Below are 18178 nucleotides of genomic sequence, written 5' to 3'. Positions count from 1 at the left end.
TGGCATCACAAACCCATATGGCACTCCACAGCAAGCAAGTGGTAAGCCCCGGTGTAACATGATTATGATCGAACAGTAGAATTCTAAAAGTTCAGAATACTTTGTCTTATTCGTGATAATAACATTGACATTAAAATAGTTCAGTTTTGAAGTTAGTGTTTACTTGTATGATATTACTGTCAATGACTTGAGGGGATTGAATTGAACTTTTATAATATTCATTTTTAATGTAGTATTTCCCGCCCGGCTTACGAACATTTCTGGGGAGAACACTGAACTTTAAATAAAATAAGGTATCGTGCAAGCGAAAAAAAAAAAAAAAAAAAAAAAAAACACAACAACAAATGAAGTTTGCGAGCTTTCATGTATATCATGCCTGTTCATCGAAAATTTCACAGAAGCTCGTGTTTTGTAAAACATGTAAGTGTGTTTTTTCAGGCAAACATAGAAGGCACGATAACTATCCAGGACGCCAGGTGAGATATAAGAAACTTGAAGAGTATGAATGCGTCGGGATGGTGGTGGTGGTGATTGTTTTAAGAGGAAGTTCAAATAGGCAACCATCCTCTATATAACACTAATCAGAGGGAAAAAATGGAAGGGATCCGACACTTCGAAAAATGAAGATATCGGCCAAAGGAAGACAAGGGCCACGAAGGGCGTGAAAACGAAAGACTCCCTAGCCCTCGCAAACCTAATAGCGTCGGGGTCGAAAAAGAACAAGAGTTGACCAAGGGAGGTCGGACAGGATAGATTAAAGTGAGGAGCCTGACACAAGTAAGTGGAAGCAATGCCAGGACTCACCTGAGGGCCCCGTGGTCGCCAGCCCACGCTCCAAAGTTCAGAGCCCCCGAGGCCTCTTTTAGTCGCCTCTTACGACAGGCAGGAGATACCGTGGGTGTTATTCTACCGCCCCCACCCACAGGGGGAAATGCGTCGGGAGGGCAATACAGAACGCCGTCATTTTTTTTACTAATAATGTTACGCGGACTGAATGTTATTTCACGCGTTTTTTGGTTGAACATAACCTTCCTTTATCTACAGTAGACCATGACGTCACGGACAACCACCTATGAATATTGGCATCTCTGCCTATGTCCTTCGAAATGTGGTGTTGGACAGTGAGAGCAAGAACATTCGTCCATCATAAAAGAAGGCGGAATACCTCGAGGAAGAACGGCAAGAATATCAGTTTGCCTACCGCTACACCTTATACTACGAAGAGCTGAAGACAGCTCTGGGTGGCGCATCTCGTCAGGGATGTAAAAATTGAGAGAGCAAAGAAATGAGGTCGCCACACTCAGCAATGACTGTTTGACTTCCGTGGCTGCAAGTTTTCAGGACGCTATGAAGTATAAAAGCCACTGGTAGCTTATCTTTTTATGGTTGCTTTGAAGTGAACTATCAGCAGTTTGGAGTTATGTTTGATAAGCCAGTTAAAACAGTTCATTGAGCATTTTACGAGTTCATTATGCCTGGTACACGATAACTCTGCAAAACGAAGGGACTTGGAATCGTATCTTGAAATGGTGGAGTTAACGGCACGTACTATCTTATCTAGACACGCCTCCCTTAAAACGGTGCACATTCCTCACGCTTTCCTCAGTTTTTATTCCATTTTGTTATCTTGACAGTGGTTATCGGAAACGTGGCTTTGTGTTTGTCCCACCTGTAACTGGCCAAGTCTCGCAAATGGTCTCTCAAGAGTTGAGTGGCGGGGTCAGTATAGTTCTCCTTATGGTTAGAGCCCTGCACGGATGCGGATATCCGCGAAGTTAGTGTTTTGGCGGATACAAACTGTATGACAGTGAGGATGATTTTGCTGATAATTTCTAGGTAATGAAGTTTATTGATTTTCACTCAAGCATCCTCTTTATTTTTGCTTGTGGTTATGCGACCCTTGACACTGATATGGAAGGATGGTGATACATAAAGAGCCCTGAGACCATAAAATCGTAAATCTAACCTAATCCTAACTGGGTCCTGCCCGCAATTAGTGGAAGGAAGGAACAAAGGTTCCGGAAAAGATCCGCTCAATATGTCCATTGTTGTCTCAAGAGGAAATCCCTTTTAAACTTGTCACTCGAGCAGGTCTGGTGCCAGGTGTCAGGGCTATTGTATTATGTGAACAGATCTATCCGTTTCAATACCTTGGGTGTAATTAGGTCAATATTTACAATATCCGCGGGTGCGGATGAAGGAATTGCGGATGCGGACCTCTAGAAAACAGAAGAAAAGAAAGCGAGGGTATTTTTTTTTGTCATTTCTTAACCCTAGCAATTACCAAGGCATTTTTGTCCCTACTTTACGAACGGGCCCACTATGTAACCTTTGTTTACTTTATTCTCAATCACGAGTTATATGGATTTTTTTTTTTTTTTTGCTTTACGTCGCACCGACACAGATAGGTCTTATGGCGACGATGGGACAGGAGAGGCCTAGGAGTGGGAAGGAAGCGGCTGTGGCCTTAATTAAGGCACAGCCCCAGCATTTGCGTGGTGTGAAAATGGGAAACCAACCGGGCGAGTTGGCCGTGCGGTTAGGAGCGCGCAGCTGTGAGCTTGCATCCGGGAGACAGTGGGTTCGAACCCCACTGTCGGCAGCTCTGAACATGACCCTGCCATTGTAGTTGATCGGTATACATTTTCCGTATTGTACCAGTGGCACCCATTCCTTGACTGAAACCGAGCGAGAAGGGTCGCGTAGGTGTAAGATTGTAATGGGAGATAGTGCGTTCAAATCCCACCGTCGGCAGCCTTGAACAGGGTTTTCTGTGTTTGATTTTTTTATTTTTAGACCAGGCAAATTCTGTCCCATAATTACGGCCACGGCCGCTTCCTTCCCACTTCTAGCCCCTTCCCATCCTTGCGTCACCGACGTTAAAACACTAGTAAAAAAATAAAATCAATCGTCACCGTAGTGGCCGGCGGGCCTCGTGTTCGATTCTTGGCAGGGTCGGGGATTTTTATTGTCTGTCGTTACTTCCTATAGCTCCGGGACAGGGCGTTCGTGCCAATACATATTTTGATCTACATACAACACACCACAATGGCAACCGCCGCAGAAACACGCAGTATAATATTTACATCTTTTAACTGGCGCCAGGATGGGCATCCGACCGTAAAATTGGACCAAATAAAATAAAATAAAATAAAATAAAATAAAATAAAATAAAATAAATAAATAAATACACACACCAACCAAGAGATTAAAAAAAAGAAAAAGAAAAAGAGCGAGTTGTCCGTGCGGTTAGAGGCCTGCACGTGTGAGCTTGCATTCTGGAGATGGGGTTCGAACTCCACTGTCGGCTGCCCTGAGAATGGTTTCTCCGTAGCTCCCTTTTTTTCATACCAGGCGGATGCTGGGGCTGTACCTTAATTAAGGCCACAGTCGCTTCCTTCCCACTCCTAGCCCTTTCTTATCCCATCGTCGCCGTAAGACCTATCTGTGTCGGGGCGACATAAAGCCAGTTATTAAAAAGAAACGAGAGTGGAAAAGTCAGGAAGAGAAAATCGTTGATCCTCGTACATGTTCGTTCTTGGCGCGATCTTTGATGGTCACACCCAATGACCAACGGAGCGTTCGTATTTCGGCAGCACGCGTTTGGTGATTGTACCTGGCTAGCCTTGCTCATGCCTACACACACGGGTCTCGCTGCTGACCTACAAGCCGATGGGCCATTCAATACATTATGACCACGTACCTGCCATGGGTGACGTGTGCGTTTGGGTGTGGTAATGTTGGTGATAAGAAGGTAGGGAGAGGGTGAAGGCCCGATGTCAGCGCAAAGCCGACTCGTAAAACAATGTCTCACCTTATTCAATACAAGTGTGTTTTAAAAGAAAAATATTAGAAAATTCATACAATTGGTACATGTTTCTGCCCCATTGGGCCTTCTTCAGCCTTAAAGATAGAAAATACAGTTAAACACTGAAAAGTCATATGAAAAATTAAACTTGAAATGCCGCCGTATCTTCTCTTGTTAGAAACATGACCAAAAAACACCAGATATACAAACATGTAAAACACTCATTCTTGAAGTCTTCATATAAAAGACAACTTAAGAAGTGCGAACAGTGGTTTTCAAAGTCATCGCCATGTAGAACATCTTTATAATTAACAATCAGAAAAAATGAAACTTTGATTGTGTTTATAGTAGTAATAGTATTGTAGTAGTAAGATTTATTGGAAATAAATCATCCGTCCTCCGGTGAGGGTGACCTCAAAGGTCCGAAGGCTGATTTGATCCTCCACAGCTCCGCCAACAATTGTCATATATAGCCTAGGCGTCACTGAAGAGACATACTAGGGAAATGAGGAGCGATGTAGTTTCCTGTTGCTTTCCTCACTGAGCCAGAAGTTGCTATTACACGTCAGTCTGCCAAACCCATTGCAATGCAGGCACGAACAGGCACTATGAGCGATATTTTCACACCATTCATAGCAGGGACTGGCTGCATTGCTCATACCTCGGTCACTTCCATATTACATGTAACTAATCTCATTATTAGACCCGTATTGAACTATGCTATGATATACTAACAATTTGTTGGTTGTTTTGATCCACCTTTTCAATACAAATTACAGTTTGTGTTGCTACGTTGTAATGTTACAACACTAATTTACCGGGACATGTTTCGCTTTTATTCAACACAAGGAGTAGAACCACAACAGACAATAGTCACAGTAAGGCAATAAGGTCCGCAAGATTCTGTAGCAGCAGACAAAGAGATGCTTCTTCCATTCTATAAATCGAAAGAAACATAATCAGATACTCAAAATTTGGATTGAAGCCCCTTTTAACCATAACTTACATCAAAACAATCAACTTCCAACGGAGAGTCTGGTCGCTACAAACAAGAATTAAATATGTCAATACTTCCTATGATCAAATTGCCAAACTGCAGCAGCAAGCCTCATCAAATGTAGAAGCCATTTTCCAACGAACTCAAGACTTCAATTCTAGATTATCATCATGACTCTAATCACGCATGATGCAAAATTAAAGTCTTTTTAAATAACATTATTTAGAGAGCACAATTCTTAACTAAAATTCTCAACACTGAAATGTTCCTGTATTCTAGAAACCAACGCACTTCAGAAACTATGGCTCCTATATATTAACATCCAATATTTATATTTATGACTCAAATTTTAATGCCAAATTATAGTTGAATCAATTTTATTTTAACATTGCAAACAATTTTTAGCCAAATTTTCAAATTGTAAAAACTGTTTTGGACGTCAATGTGTTTTAGAATTAAGAGTTACTCCATTTTAACATTGCAAATCATATTGTCATAATTTTTAATGTGTATATTATTCTTATGTTTTAAATATTGTTATCACTGAAATTAGATTTACATTCAATGTAATGAAATTTGTAACAACAATCCAAATATGACAAACCTTGAGGCAATTGTATAGGCTGATGATGCTTGTGAATAAAAGCGAAACATGTCCTGGTAAATTAGTGTTGTAACATTACAACTTAGCAACTCAAACTGTAATTTGTATTGAAAAGGTGGATCAAAACAACCAACAAATTGTTAGTATATCACTTTCATATTGTCAAAGCCAAGGCTGAGGCTGAGACAGGTCAATGAAAGTAACAAAATTATTCTAGCCTATACCAGAAGAAATAGTGCACTGTAAACGCTACATCTCGCCAGCAAAGTCATGGCTTACAGTATATAATTATAATAATGAAATTAGACAATTTTTGCTGGAAAATTCATCATAAGGAGATTACGATTTTCAGGTATAAATGCAACTGTATAATTTGCAGAGAATCTCTTACGATCTGTACTTAGATTTTATGTCATAAAAAGGAATTTTCAAATTTAGGAGGGTAGGGGCTTTGTTCTTCGGCAGGGTACCTCTGGATCTATACAACCCACTGACCTAGAGGAAAATTATATTTGGCTGATAGATATGTATATAATAAGTAATGAGTACGTTTTTGTTGTTGTTGCAGATCCCTAAACATGGAGCAGGAGGCCCGTGAGCGGGAGAAGGAGAAGGAGCGAGCACAGAGCCTTACAGGGCTGACGTCGAGTGCGAGCCCTGGGCCTGAGAACAGTGAGTACAGGCTTCTCATTTCTTTCTCTTTATCCCTGCCCCTTTCTGGATACACACTGGGTGGGGTAATGTACCAAAGCCTTCCACTTAACCGTTCACCGTTCTTCTGCTATCTCCCCCCCCCCCCCGTGGGTGGGAGCGCTGGTGTAACACCCACAGTATCCCCTGCCTGTTGTAAGTGGCGACTAAACGGATGTAACTCTGCAGTTCATGTGAAGGGCATCTGAGCTCAGATCTCCTACCCTCCCATTTGGATCTACAAATCTCGCACCCAGTTTCCCCACATACCCATTTCATAGTCATTAAATCCTTTATCATCCTCCAGATCAGTATCCCTCTGATAATGATCCCCATGCTCTTAAACTTCTCGCACACTGTCATAACCAGATCTCACATATTCCCAACTATGTTGGGTACCTATTCCTGCTTGTCTTACGGTGTTGATACCATTGTGGAAAACTACCACCTTGTCTTTACCATCCTCCTTTCTCAGTATCTACTTTAATGTAATTCTTGGATAACACACTACCTTGGTTCCCTTTCCTCCATACACTTTTCCCAAGTGCCTAACAATAGAGTTCCCATGACCAGAGCCTCAATTCAACCACTTCATTTCATCCCCTCCCTTCTTGGTCTCCCTTATTCCCTAACTATTGCAGAACTTACTTCCTCCTCCTTTCTCTCTCATGAGCCTGTTCTACCTCCTCTTCCTATTCCCTACTCTACATTTCCCTTTCCTCTTACCCCCATCCTGTACAACACTTTCCTGTTCTGCATCTTCCCTCTGCTGTTCTACCAGCAGTAACTCTACAGATTCCTCACCAATACCTCTCCTGATCTCTCTCCCTGGTTATACCGCTTCCCCCCCCCCTCAATTTTCTTCCCCTTAAAACAAATCTGTTTCCACAACTTCTGCCCTTCATCCCCTCCCTCTTGTGTACCTACCATACCTTGTACATTGTTTGGGTGAGATCTGCCTTCGTTCCTTTCCTCGATTAGAAGCCTAAAACCTACATAACCTGCAGTAATCTACTAAACACCAAGGTAAAATTTAAAGATCATCATCATCATAATCATTTCCCCTTATCCAGCTCCTGCCAGGTCAGGGTATTTATGATACTTCTCCGTCTTCCTCTTTCCTTCCACCATTCATCTTCCCCGATCTTGTCCCAGCGTAAATTTCGTCTTCTTATGCCGCTCTTCATTGAAGCAATCAACATTGTTCTAGGTCTTCCTCTTGCTCTCTTGCCCTCGCACTTTGTCCCCAGCATCTGTCTTGCAATTATATTCTCCTCCATCCTCTTTAAATGTCCAGACCACCTTAGTTTATTCTTTTCAAATCTCTCATTTAGCTTTCCTATCCCAACTTCCTTCCTATCATCTTCAATTCTCGCTTTGTCTTTCCTATCATACTTCTTAGGAATTTCATCTCACTGGCTTGAATTCTACTCTCTCGCCTGCTAGTCAAGTCCAAGTCTTAGCTGCATAAGTCAGCAGGGGTACATAGTACATTTGGTACATTATCTCTTTACTTTTCCTTGGTACTTCTTTGCTCCAAACAAGTTTTCTTACACTTTGGTAGAATGCATTACCCTGCTATACCCTCCTGCTAATCTCCATGTCCACCCTAGCATTGTGCATTAATTCACTTCCTAGGTTTTAAAGCTGTCCACAATTTCCAGACTCTGACTTCCAATTTTCACAGTGCCCTTTCCTTGCCTTTCCCCTCTCGACATCACCATAGTCTCGCTTTTCTCTGTACTGATTTTCATGCCATACTTCTCAATTTTTTCATTCAGTACATCTAGTTCTTGTTGCACTTCTTTGCTGTTCTTTCTCTAGATCATAACATCGTCTGCAAATAATGGTATCTTCATCTATGAATATTGAATTTTCACGACCGCATTGTATTCGAAACCGACTTTCACCCTATTAGGTCATGTTGCGTGCATTTAGTACATGTTGAAGAGATGTTAAGTACAGAACAAAAATGGTCAACCGGACACCAGTGGGATCCAGTGGGTTGCTCTACCAATTGAGCTATGGTGGCCTTGGCCATCTTTGTTCTGTTGGAAAGGATCTAAGCTACAGGTCTGGCACTTCTGCCGTCACACTTAACATCTCTTCAACACGTACTAAATGTATGTAACACGACCTAATAGGTTGAAAGTCGGTTTAGAGTATCTTCATCTCTTTATCTCCACAGGCTTCCTTTGTTTCCTTTACAGTTTTGTCCATGACCTTAATAAACAAAAGAGTTGACAGCACACTTCCCTGTCTTAGTCCAGTCTTATTCTTAAACCATTGTCTTTTCAACTGAGGTCAGTACTCTGCTAACACAGTTGTTGTACATTGCTTGCACCATATCTAACATTTCTCTTCCGAGTGTCTTTTTAACCGTGGTTTCTTGAACTTTCTCTCTGGGGACACTATCATATGCCTTTTTTAAATTTAAAGAATTACTAATCTTGATTACTTCCAGCAAACACCAAATGCACACTATTTATTGCACTAATTGGATCAGTCACACACAAAATTAATAAACTACTGAAAGACACAGCATCTTGAACAGCTGACCATCACAAGCACATTCAACTTCATCTCAGATACTTTAGAAACTTTCAGCTTGTTGAACTTAAGACATTTTCAGCCAACCACTTATTGTGTCAAAGAGTGTACAATTTTTCTCATTAGTTTGCTGTTTAGAATAATATTTGATGAATAAGTGTGAAGATTTATTTCACTGATATTGCTCTTATGTAATGTTTTTTTCTTTTCGCACTGTAGACGTGCAGACTCTCGACACGATGCAGGCACTGTGCTTGCCTTTGGGAGCATCGGTATCGCTCCTCGTCATGTTCTTCTTCTTCGACTCGATGCAGATGCTTTTTGCCATTTGCACAGCAAGTAAGTTCAGAAATATTTCATGTGAGATTTTTAGCTTTTTTTTTTTTCTCCCTATATTGTGTGATTTATTTTGGGCTGCTGAAATTGTGCTCACCACAGGGAAGCATAATTCGGCATAATTCGAGCTCCGGACTAGATATTTTGATTTAAGTTTGTTATTTATTGAATAATTTTTCATCATAAAAAATTAAAGCCGTTTTCTTACACAGGGCTGATGGCTATGATACGTTCTTCCTCTTTTTCAGTCACCCTTATTAGAGCATAGTAGAATAAAATAGTACTAATATTAATTTGTCTACGCATATAGCTTTGCTGGTAATCTTTGAGTAGCTCTTGCATATTTCACACTTTCATTGTAATTTCCGTTTCTGTTTATGCCTAGTAATAACCTATTGTAATTAGGATATGTCTGAACATAGTTTAAAATTACTGTAGTGTGTTGCTGTATCTTATTGGAAATTAGTGTGCTTATTATATTACTGTGAAATATTTGTGTACTGTAGTCAAGTATCTGTAGAAACTCTCTTACCAGAATTCTGTTGTTGTAATTAGGATAGGCTTAACTGCAGTTTAGAATTGTGTAATTCTTGTGTATTCCTTTTGGTATTATCCACGGTATCCCCTGCCTGTCGTAAGAGTCAACTACAAGGGGCGATCAAGGGATGATTGAATTAGAACCGTGAAACTACTTGTTATTAGTACCATCACACCGAGCTCGATAGTTGCAGTCACTTAAGTGTGGCCGGTATCCAGTATTCGGGAGATAGTGGGTTCGAACCCCACTGTTGGCAACCCTGAAGATGGTTTTCCGTGGTTTCCCATTTTCCCACCAGGCAAATGCTGGGGCTGTACCTTAATTAAGGCCACGGCCACTTCCTTCCCAGTCCTAGCCCTTTCCTGTCCCATCGTCACCGAAGACCTATCTGTGTCGGTGCGACATAGAGCCAATATCAAAAAGTACCATCACGCAGGGATGGGTCGCCTTTACTTGCGAGTAGTACCACTATGTTAGGTACACAATAGGTTTGTGATTAGTACCAATAGTGGGTGGGTCACTATGAGTTTAAAGTACCCATGATTAGTACCACTTTATGCGGAAAACCACGGGTTTACAATGCCTGTGATCAGTACCATTGTGAGAAACACCACGGGTCTGGATGTTGCCTGTGATTAGTTGCACTGTATGAGCGACACAGTGGGTTTGCGTTGCCTGTATTAGTACCCGCTATGTGAGGAACACCACGGGATAGGAAGAGTTCCTATGATTAGTACACCTATGTGAGGAACACCATTGGTTTACATTGCCTACAAGTGGCGCCATTGTGTGAGAAACACCATAGGTCTGCGTTACCTGTGCGACGTACAATACTTGTGAGTAACAACATAAAGTTAGGAACACCACGAGTCTACGCTACTCTTGATTAGTACCGCAACTTGAGAAATACCATGGTTCTACTTTACTAGCGATAAGTACTGTTATGAGGAGCCGTTGACCTGGATTTTGGACCCCTTTTGACAACAAGAATCATCAATTCAGAATTGTGCATTGTAACCAGTCTCTTGTTTAGTAATACTAATTTTTCAATATAGTTTCTGGAAAGGTGGGGCATTGCAGGTCAGATGTACTGATTGTTTTAAGTTCATAATTATTGTTTGTCATCTTTTTAAATTCTAGCCAGTGGATCGATGTAAAAAAAATTTTTAAACTTTCAGTATTGTGAGTTGGCTCTGCTGATTATTTTAAATTCATATTTATCCTTTCATTTTTCACCATCATCACGTTTTAAATTCTAGTCAGTGGATGAATTTTGGATTTTTAAATTGTCATTGCATTTCGTATCATTTCGTACCATTAGGGGCTGATGACCTAGATGTTAGGCCCCTTTAAACAACAAGCATCATCCTCTTCATCCTTTCAGTATTCAGTAATTAATGGCAGTTTTCATCCTGTTAAGGTGTTTTAGGATAAAAATTTAGTACAACTAAGTAGTATTGTAGTGTAGTAGTAGCCTATATTAATTACCTTTTCTTTTCATTATTCCGTAAAGAATGGCTAAGGAGTGCAAGTGTAGGAACTCTGGGTGTGGCCAGGCATTGACGAATATGAGGGAGGAGTTGGAGAGTTTGTGGGAGATAATTAGGATTCTCTCGGAGGACAGGAAGGAAAGTAGGCCTCCCTCAAACAATGTACAGGATACAGTAGGTGTAAAAGAGGGATGGGAAGGAAAGGGGGAAATTGTAGAAGACAGATGGTCTAATGTTTTAGGGAGAAGGAGGTTGCAGGCTAAGGGCTCTACTCAGGATCAGAATTCAGGACAGGTGTCTGTGAGAATTTGGTATGAGTCACTGCAAGCAGAACAACAGAGGGAAAATGAGGAAGCGTTCAAGTAGGAGAGAGGGAAAAGTAGGAAAGGGAAATGTAGAGCAGAGGATAGGAAAAGACAGGTGGAACAGGGTCATGGGAGGGAGAAAAGGGAGGAAGAAGTAGCTTCTGCAGCAGTGAGGAAAGATATGGGTGTTCAGGGGGAGGGGATTAAATGAGGTGGGTAGGGTTGAGGCTCTGGTCATGGGAGATTCCATTATTAGACATGTGGGGAAAGTGTGTGTAGGGAAGAGAACCTGGATAGTGTGTTATCCAGGAATTAGGTTAAGGCAGATTTTGAGGAAAGGGAGGAGGGGAAGGAGAAGGTGGTAGTATTTCACGTTGGTACCAACAACGTAAGGCAAGCAGGCATAAGTACCAACATAGTTGGGGATGTGTGTGATCTGATAAATGCAGCATGGGTGAATTTGAAGGAAGTATAGGAGGGATACTGACTGAAAGGTGACTGGGGATTTGAATGAGACTGTAGAGTGGGTATGTGGGGAAACTGGGAGTGAGATTTCCAGATCGTAATGGATGGGTAGGAGATACGGATCTGCGCTCAAATGGCCTTCACTTAAACGGCAATGGTACATATAAATTAGAAAGTTTGTTTAAAGGGTTATAAGGAAGGTACATTCAGGGAAACGGGGTGGTCTAGGGAGTGGTGATAAGGGTACAGGAACTGGAAGTCATGTAGGAATGACATTAAAATGTTAGTGTTGAACTGTAGATTATTGTAAAGAAAGGAGTAGAATTAAGTAATTTAATGGATATATACTTACCAGATATTGTAATAGGAGTTGAATCATGGCTGAGAAATTATATAATGGATGCAGAAATACTCTCAGAACTGGAGTGTGTATCGTAGAGATAGGATAGGAATGGTAGAAGGGGGAGTATTCATTCTGATGAAAGAAGAATTCGTAAGCTACGGAAAAGTTGAAGATGACAAACATGAAATTCTAGGTGTAAGGCTCATCTCTAATGATAATAGGCAACTTGATGTCTTTGGAGTGTACAGACCAGGAAAGGGTAGCGCTGATGCTGATTCAGAATTATTTGATAAGGTAATTCAGCTGTGTGGGAAATGATATGGAAAGGAATGTGAATGTAGTGGGTGACTCAATTTACCAAATGCCAATTGCGAATGTAATGCGAAGGACAGGAAGCATGACCAACAAATGGCAAATAAGTTAATATGGGGTAGCTGATTCAGAAAGTGATGGAACAAACTAGAGGGAAGAATATTCTGGACGTGGTGCTGATAGCCTAAAACCAGATGAGCTCTATAGAGAAACCGGAATAATAGATGGTATTAGTGACCACAAGGCTGTTTTTGTCATAGTTAAAAATAAATGTGATAGAAAGGAAAGTCTTAAAAGTAGGACTATTAGGCAGTACCATATGGCTGGTAAAACAGGCGTGAGGGAGTTCTAAAAAAGTAACTATGATCGGTGGAAAACGGTAAATAAAAATGTAAACAGACTCTGGGATGGGTTTAAAGCAATTTTGAAGAATGTGAAGACAGGTTTGTACCTTTAAAGGTGGTAAGGAATGGTAAAGACCCACTTATTGTAATAGAGAAATAAAGAGACCAAGAAGGAGGTGCAGATTGGAAAGAAATAGTTAGAAATGGCTGTGGAAGTAAGGAGAAATGAAGGAACTTACTAGGAAATTGAATCTAGCAAAGAAGTCAGCTAAGGATAACATGATGGCAAGCATAATTGGCAGTCATACAAATGTTAGTGAAAAATGAAAGGGAATGTATAGGTACTTTAAGGCAGAAACAGGTTCCAAGAAGGATATTCCAGGAATCATTAATGAACAAGGGGAGTGTGTACATGAGGATCTTCAAAAGGCAGAAGTATTTAGTCAGCAGTATGTAAAGATTGTTGGTTACAAGGATAATGTCCACATAGAGCAAGTTACTAAGGCTAAGGAAGTATTCAAATTTACCTATGACAACAATGACATACAGTAAGATACAAAAGTTGAAAACTAGAAAAGCAGCTGGAATTGATGAGATTTTGGGGAATATACTACGAAGGTAAGGTCTCCTATTTTTTTAATAAATACATAGACCTGTATATTTCTACAATCTCAATGGTTTACATCATTTTACAGCTTGAACAGTTAGCTATTTTTCTACATAATCACCATTTCGATCTATGCCGTTTTGTAGACGCTGTGACAGTTTCTGTATGCCCATGTCATACCAGCATGCCACTATACTGTTGTGAACCTCATCTTTCACCTTGTCGTCGGTGCTGAATCGCTTTCCAGCCAAATGTTCTTTCAACTTAGGGAATAAGTGACAGTCACTGGGTGCCAAGTCGGGACTATAGGGTGGGTCAGTGATGATGTTCCATTGAAACTGTTGCAGGAGGGCAACGGTTTGCCGGGGGATGTGCGGGCGAATGTTGTCATGGAGAATGTTTATGCCCTTGCTAAACATTCTAAACATTCCTCTTCTCTGGTTCTGAATTGCCCGTCTGAGTTTTTTCAGGGTCTCGCATTACCTGTCAGCGTTAATTGTTGTTCCAGTGGGCATAAAGTTGACAAACAATACCCCTTTTCGATCCCAAAACACAGTTGTCATGACTTTACCGGCGCACTGTGTTTGCTTGAATTTCCACGGCTTTGGCGAAGAGGGATGCCGCCACTGCCGTGATTGTTGCTTGGTCTCAAGTGGAACGCCCAGGATTCATCAGCCATGACAATTGAGTCCAAAAAGTTGTCCTGTTCGGCTGCAAAGCTTTGAAGAACAACTTGTTGCCGCATGTGGCCTTCAGTCAGCATGCGTAGCACCCATCTTGCGCACACCATCCGGTATTTCAACTTTTCCGTTAAAATTTTGTGAGCGGCGCTTGAGGAAACCTCAGGAACCAAAAGTGCTGAGGTCATCCAAGGTGATTCGCCGATCTTCACCATGATTTGCTCAACCTTCATGATTGTCTTGATGGAAATTGACAGTCTCCCGCTCCTTTGTTCGTCATGAATTTCAGTCTGACCGGCTGCAAACTCTCTACACCACTTACGTACATTTTTGACATCCATGCACGACTCACCATACACTTCCATCAATTGGCGATGGATTTCAGTCGGTTCAGTACCTTTTGCGTTCAAAAACCAAATAACTGCACGCACTTTGCACTTGGCAGTAACATCTAACGGGAGCTCCATTCTCAGCGGCTGCCAAGCCAAGACAGTGCCTCAGCGCGGTGTGCGCATGTTTATATGCGAGAGTGGGAAACACTCTTGACAATATTGTGAACAACAGCCACACGAGCAGAGTTCTGTATTTATAAAAATAAAATAGGAGACCTTATTTTTGGGATTGCCCTCGCAAAACAGTGGTTTGGGATATAGTACCATAACTAAAGTAGGCTACTTATTTGATTATTGTTTGCATCAACGACCTATACCAAATGAATGGAGAGTTGCTATAGTAGCCCCTGTGTATAAAGGAAAGGGTGATAGACATAAAGCTGAAAATTACAGGCCAGTCCGTTGGACATGCATTTCATGTAGCTTTGAGAAAGCATTCTTTCTGATTATATTAGACATGTTTGCTAACTTATTAACTGTTCGATAGAAGGCAGTTCGGGTTTAGGAGAGGTTATTCCACTGTAGCTCAACTTGAAGGATTCCAGGAAGATATAGCAGCTATCCCGGATTCAGGAGGTTAAATGGTCTGTATCGTGATTGACCTATCTAAGGCATTCGATAGGCTAGATCATGGGAGACTACTGGCAAAAATGAGTGCAGTTGGACTAGGCAAAAGAGTGACTGAATGGGTGTCTATATTTCTAGAAAATAGAACTCAGAGAATTAGAGTAGGCGAATCTTTATCCGTCCCTGTAATAATTAAGAGGGGAATTCCTCAAGGCAGTATTATTGGACCTTTATTTATTTTTAATTTTTTTTTTTCTATTTGTTTTACGTTGCACCGACACAGATGTGTCTTATGGCGACGTTGGGACAGGAAAGGCCTAGGAATGGGAAGGAAGCGTCCGTGGCCTTAGTTACGGTACAGCCCCAGCATTTGCTTGGTGTGAAAATGGGAAACCACAGAAAACCATCTTCAGGGCTGCCGACAGTGGGGTTCGAATCCACTATCTCCCGAATACTGGATACTGGCCACACTTAAGCGACTGCAGCTATCAAGCTCGGTCCTTCATGTTTTCTTACACATATAAATTATATGAGTAAATAAGTGGAATCGGAGATAAGGCTGTTAGCAGTTGATGTTATTCTGTACAGAGTAATAAATAAGTTAGAAGATTGTGAGCAACTTCAAAATGACCTCGATAATGTTGTGAGATGGACAGGAGGCAATGGTATGATGATAAATGGGGTTAAAAATTTTCACTAATAGGAAAACTTCTCTCATTTTTTATTACTGTGTTGATGGGGTGAAAGTTCCTTTTGGGGATCTTTGTAAGTAGCTAGGTGCTAATATAAGGAAAGATCTTTATTGGGGTAATCACATAAATATGATTTCTGCACATATTATGAGGGTGTTTAGGGGTTGTAGTAAGGAGGAAAAGGAGAGGGCATATAAGTCTCTGGTAAGACCCCAACTAGAGTATGGTTCCAGTGAATGGTGTATAGGACCCTTAGCAGGATTACTTGATTCAAGAACTGGAAAAAATCCTAAGAAAAGCAGCTCGATTTGTTCAGGGCAATTTCCAACAAAGTAGTAGCATTACAAAAATGTTGCAATGATTGGACTGGGAGACTTGGGAGAAAGGTGACAAGCTGCTCAACTAAGTGGTATGTTCCGAGCTGTCAGTGGAGAGATGGCGTGGAATGATGTTATTATACCAGTAAGTTTGAGTGGTGTCTTTAAAAGTAGGAAAGATCACAATATGAAGATAAAGTTGGAATTCAAGAGGACAAATTGGGGCAAATATTCATTTATAAGAAGGGGAGTTAGAGATTGGAATAACTTACCAAGGGTGATGTTCCGTAAATTTCCAGTTTCTTTGCAGTCATTCAAGAAAAGGCTAGGAAAACATCAGATAGGGAATCAGCTACCTGGGTGACTTCTGTAAATGCATATCAGTGCTGATTGATTGATTGATTGATTGATTGATTGATTGATTGATTGATTGATTGATTGATTGATTGATTGATTGATTGATTGATTGATCAGGGAGCTCCTGGGTCAGGCTGTGGATCAACACAAAATGTAACATCAAGTTCAGAGGGGAATTTTCTGGGCCATTCCTCATAAAAGTAAGCTTAAGACAGGGAGATTGTCTGTCACCACTGTTGTGTTCCACTGGCTTGGAATATATAATGAAATGAAGTGGCGTAAAGCTTTTAGTGCCGGGAGTGTCCAAGGACAAGTTCGGCTTGCCATGTGCAGGTCTTCTGAATTAACGGCCGTAGGTGACCTGCGCATCGTGATGAGGATGAAATGATGATAAAGACAACATGTACACACAGCCCCCATACCAGCGAAATTATCCAATTATGGTTAACATTCCCGACCCTGCCGGGAATTGAACCCGGGACCCCTGTGACCAAAGGCCAGCATGCTAACCATTTAGCCATGGAGCTGGACGGAATATATAATGAGAAAATGGCACAAGGGTAACTTGAAGAACCTCAAAATTGGAAGATCCTAAGACAACATAAGCTTAACCCTAGAACTGGCAGTGTTAAATCTTGTAGTGGCAGCCATATTTGACAGCTTTTGCTTGTCTAAATAAAACATAAAATATCCACGAGGTACAAAGTTTTATATATCTGTGTAAAGCTAATACACTGAGGATTGTCATGTTGGCATGAAATTTCATACATATTTCGACTAGAAAAATGTACAGTCTGTTCAAAAAGAAGAATTTCCAAATTCCAAATAACAATGTAACTTTTGATCATACATACACAAAACTGAAACATGTCACAAACAATGAGATATACAAATTGTCAATAATGTACCTGTAATGCGTTAGCAGAAGTTTCATTAATTACTCTGATGGGTATATTCTTCAAAATATTGGGGAGAATGTATTGGCATGCCTTGCTCAGGAGGCGTGACCTTAGACCACTTTGTTGTGATACTGTAGTTTGCTATATTGCAGGCTTGTCATCACTTTCATTTTCCGATGTTTGATGGGAAGAAATAGCTGATACAAGTTCCAAATCCAACTCGGAATCTTGGTTCATTATCTGTATCCTCAAAGTCAAATCTCTCACTTTAATCTTTCTACAAATTTTGCCACACTAATTTTCATGCACTAAATTTCCATAATGAAGATGCCGCAGTTAGCATACTCTGTACTAAAAATTTATATAATCATTCAAATACTGTAGTATATATGAATGTCCACAGCCTGTTTCCAGTCATTCTACCGGGTCAAGAATGGAATGAAGCCCCCATCTAGCAGCAAGGATAGAAGTTGTACCAGCTGCCGAAGCCTGTCGCACTCCTCTGGGGCAATCATTAATGAATGATAGATGAAATGAAATGATACCGGAGAGTGTTGCTGGAATGAAATATGACAGAGAAAACAAGTACCCAGAGAAAAACCTGTCCCGCCTTCACTTTGTCCAGCACAAATCTCACATGAAGTGACCGGGATTTGAACCATGGAACCTAGCGGTGAGAGGCCACCGCACTGCCGCGTGAGCCACAGAGGCTCTTATTCAAATAGTATATATACAGAAGTATATAACTCGCAGCGAATGGAAAACTACAAAATAAAATTAAATAGAATAGCAAAGCAGAGTCCAACGGTATGTTTGCAAACACTACAGCAAAGGCGCTCAAACAGATATTTGGAAAGCTGCACTCATTTATTTCCGTGAATTTGC

The 18178-nt window shown here is 40.9% G+C and overlaps 1 protein-coding gene across 1 annotated transcript in view; it reads left to right on the top strand.

Annotated features, from left to right (window-relative positions):
• SppL (signal peptide peptidase-like protein) overlaps positions 1-18178 on the top strand; it is a 209666-nt gene that overhangs the window by 155727 nt on the left and 35761 nt on the right. Inside the window, exons 4-5 of the mRNA XM_067159101.2 lie at positions 5978-6081; positions 8869-8988. Of these exons, the coding sequence (XP_067015202.1) occupies positions 5978-6081; positions 8869-8988 (224 nt within the window). The remainder of the gene's footprint in view (positions 1-5977; positions 6082-8868; positions 8989-18178) is intronic.

This window comes from Anabrus simplex, chromosome X (genome assembly GCF_040414725.1).
Source record: "Anabrus simplex isolate iqAnaSimp1 chromosome X, ASM4041472v1, whole genome shotgun sequence".
Classification (NCBI taxonomy): Eukaryota; Metazoa; Arthropoda; class Insecta; order Orthoptera; family Tettigoniidae; genus Anabrus; species Anabrus simplex.
Note: the sequence above shows the minus strand (reverse complement) of the source record. Positions and strands in the feature narration are given on the sequence as shown.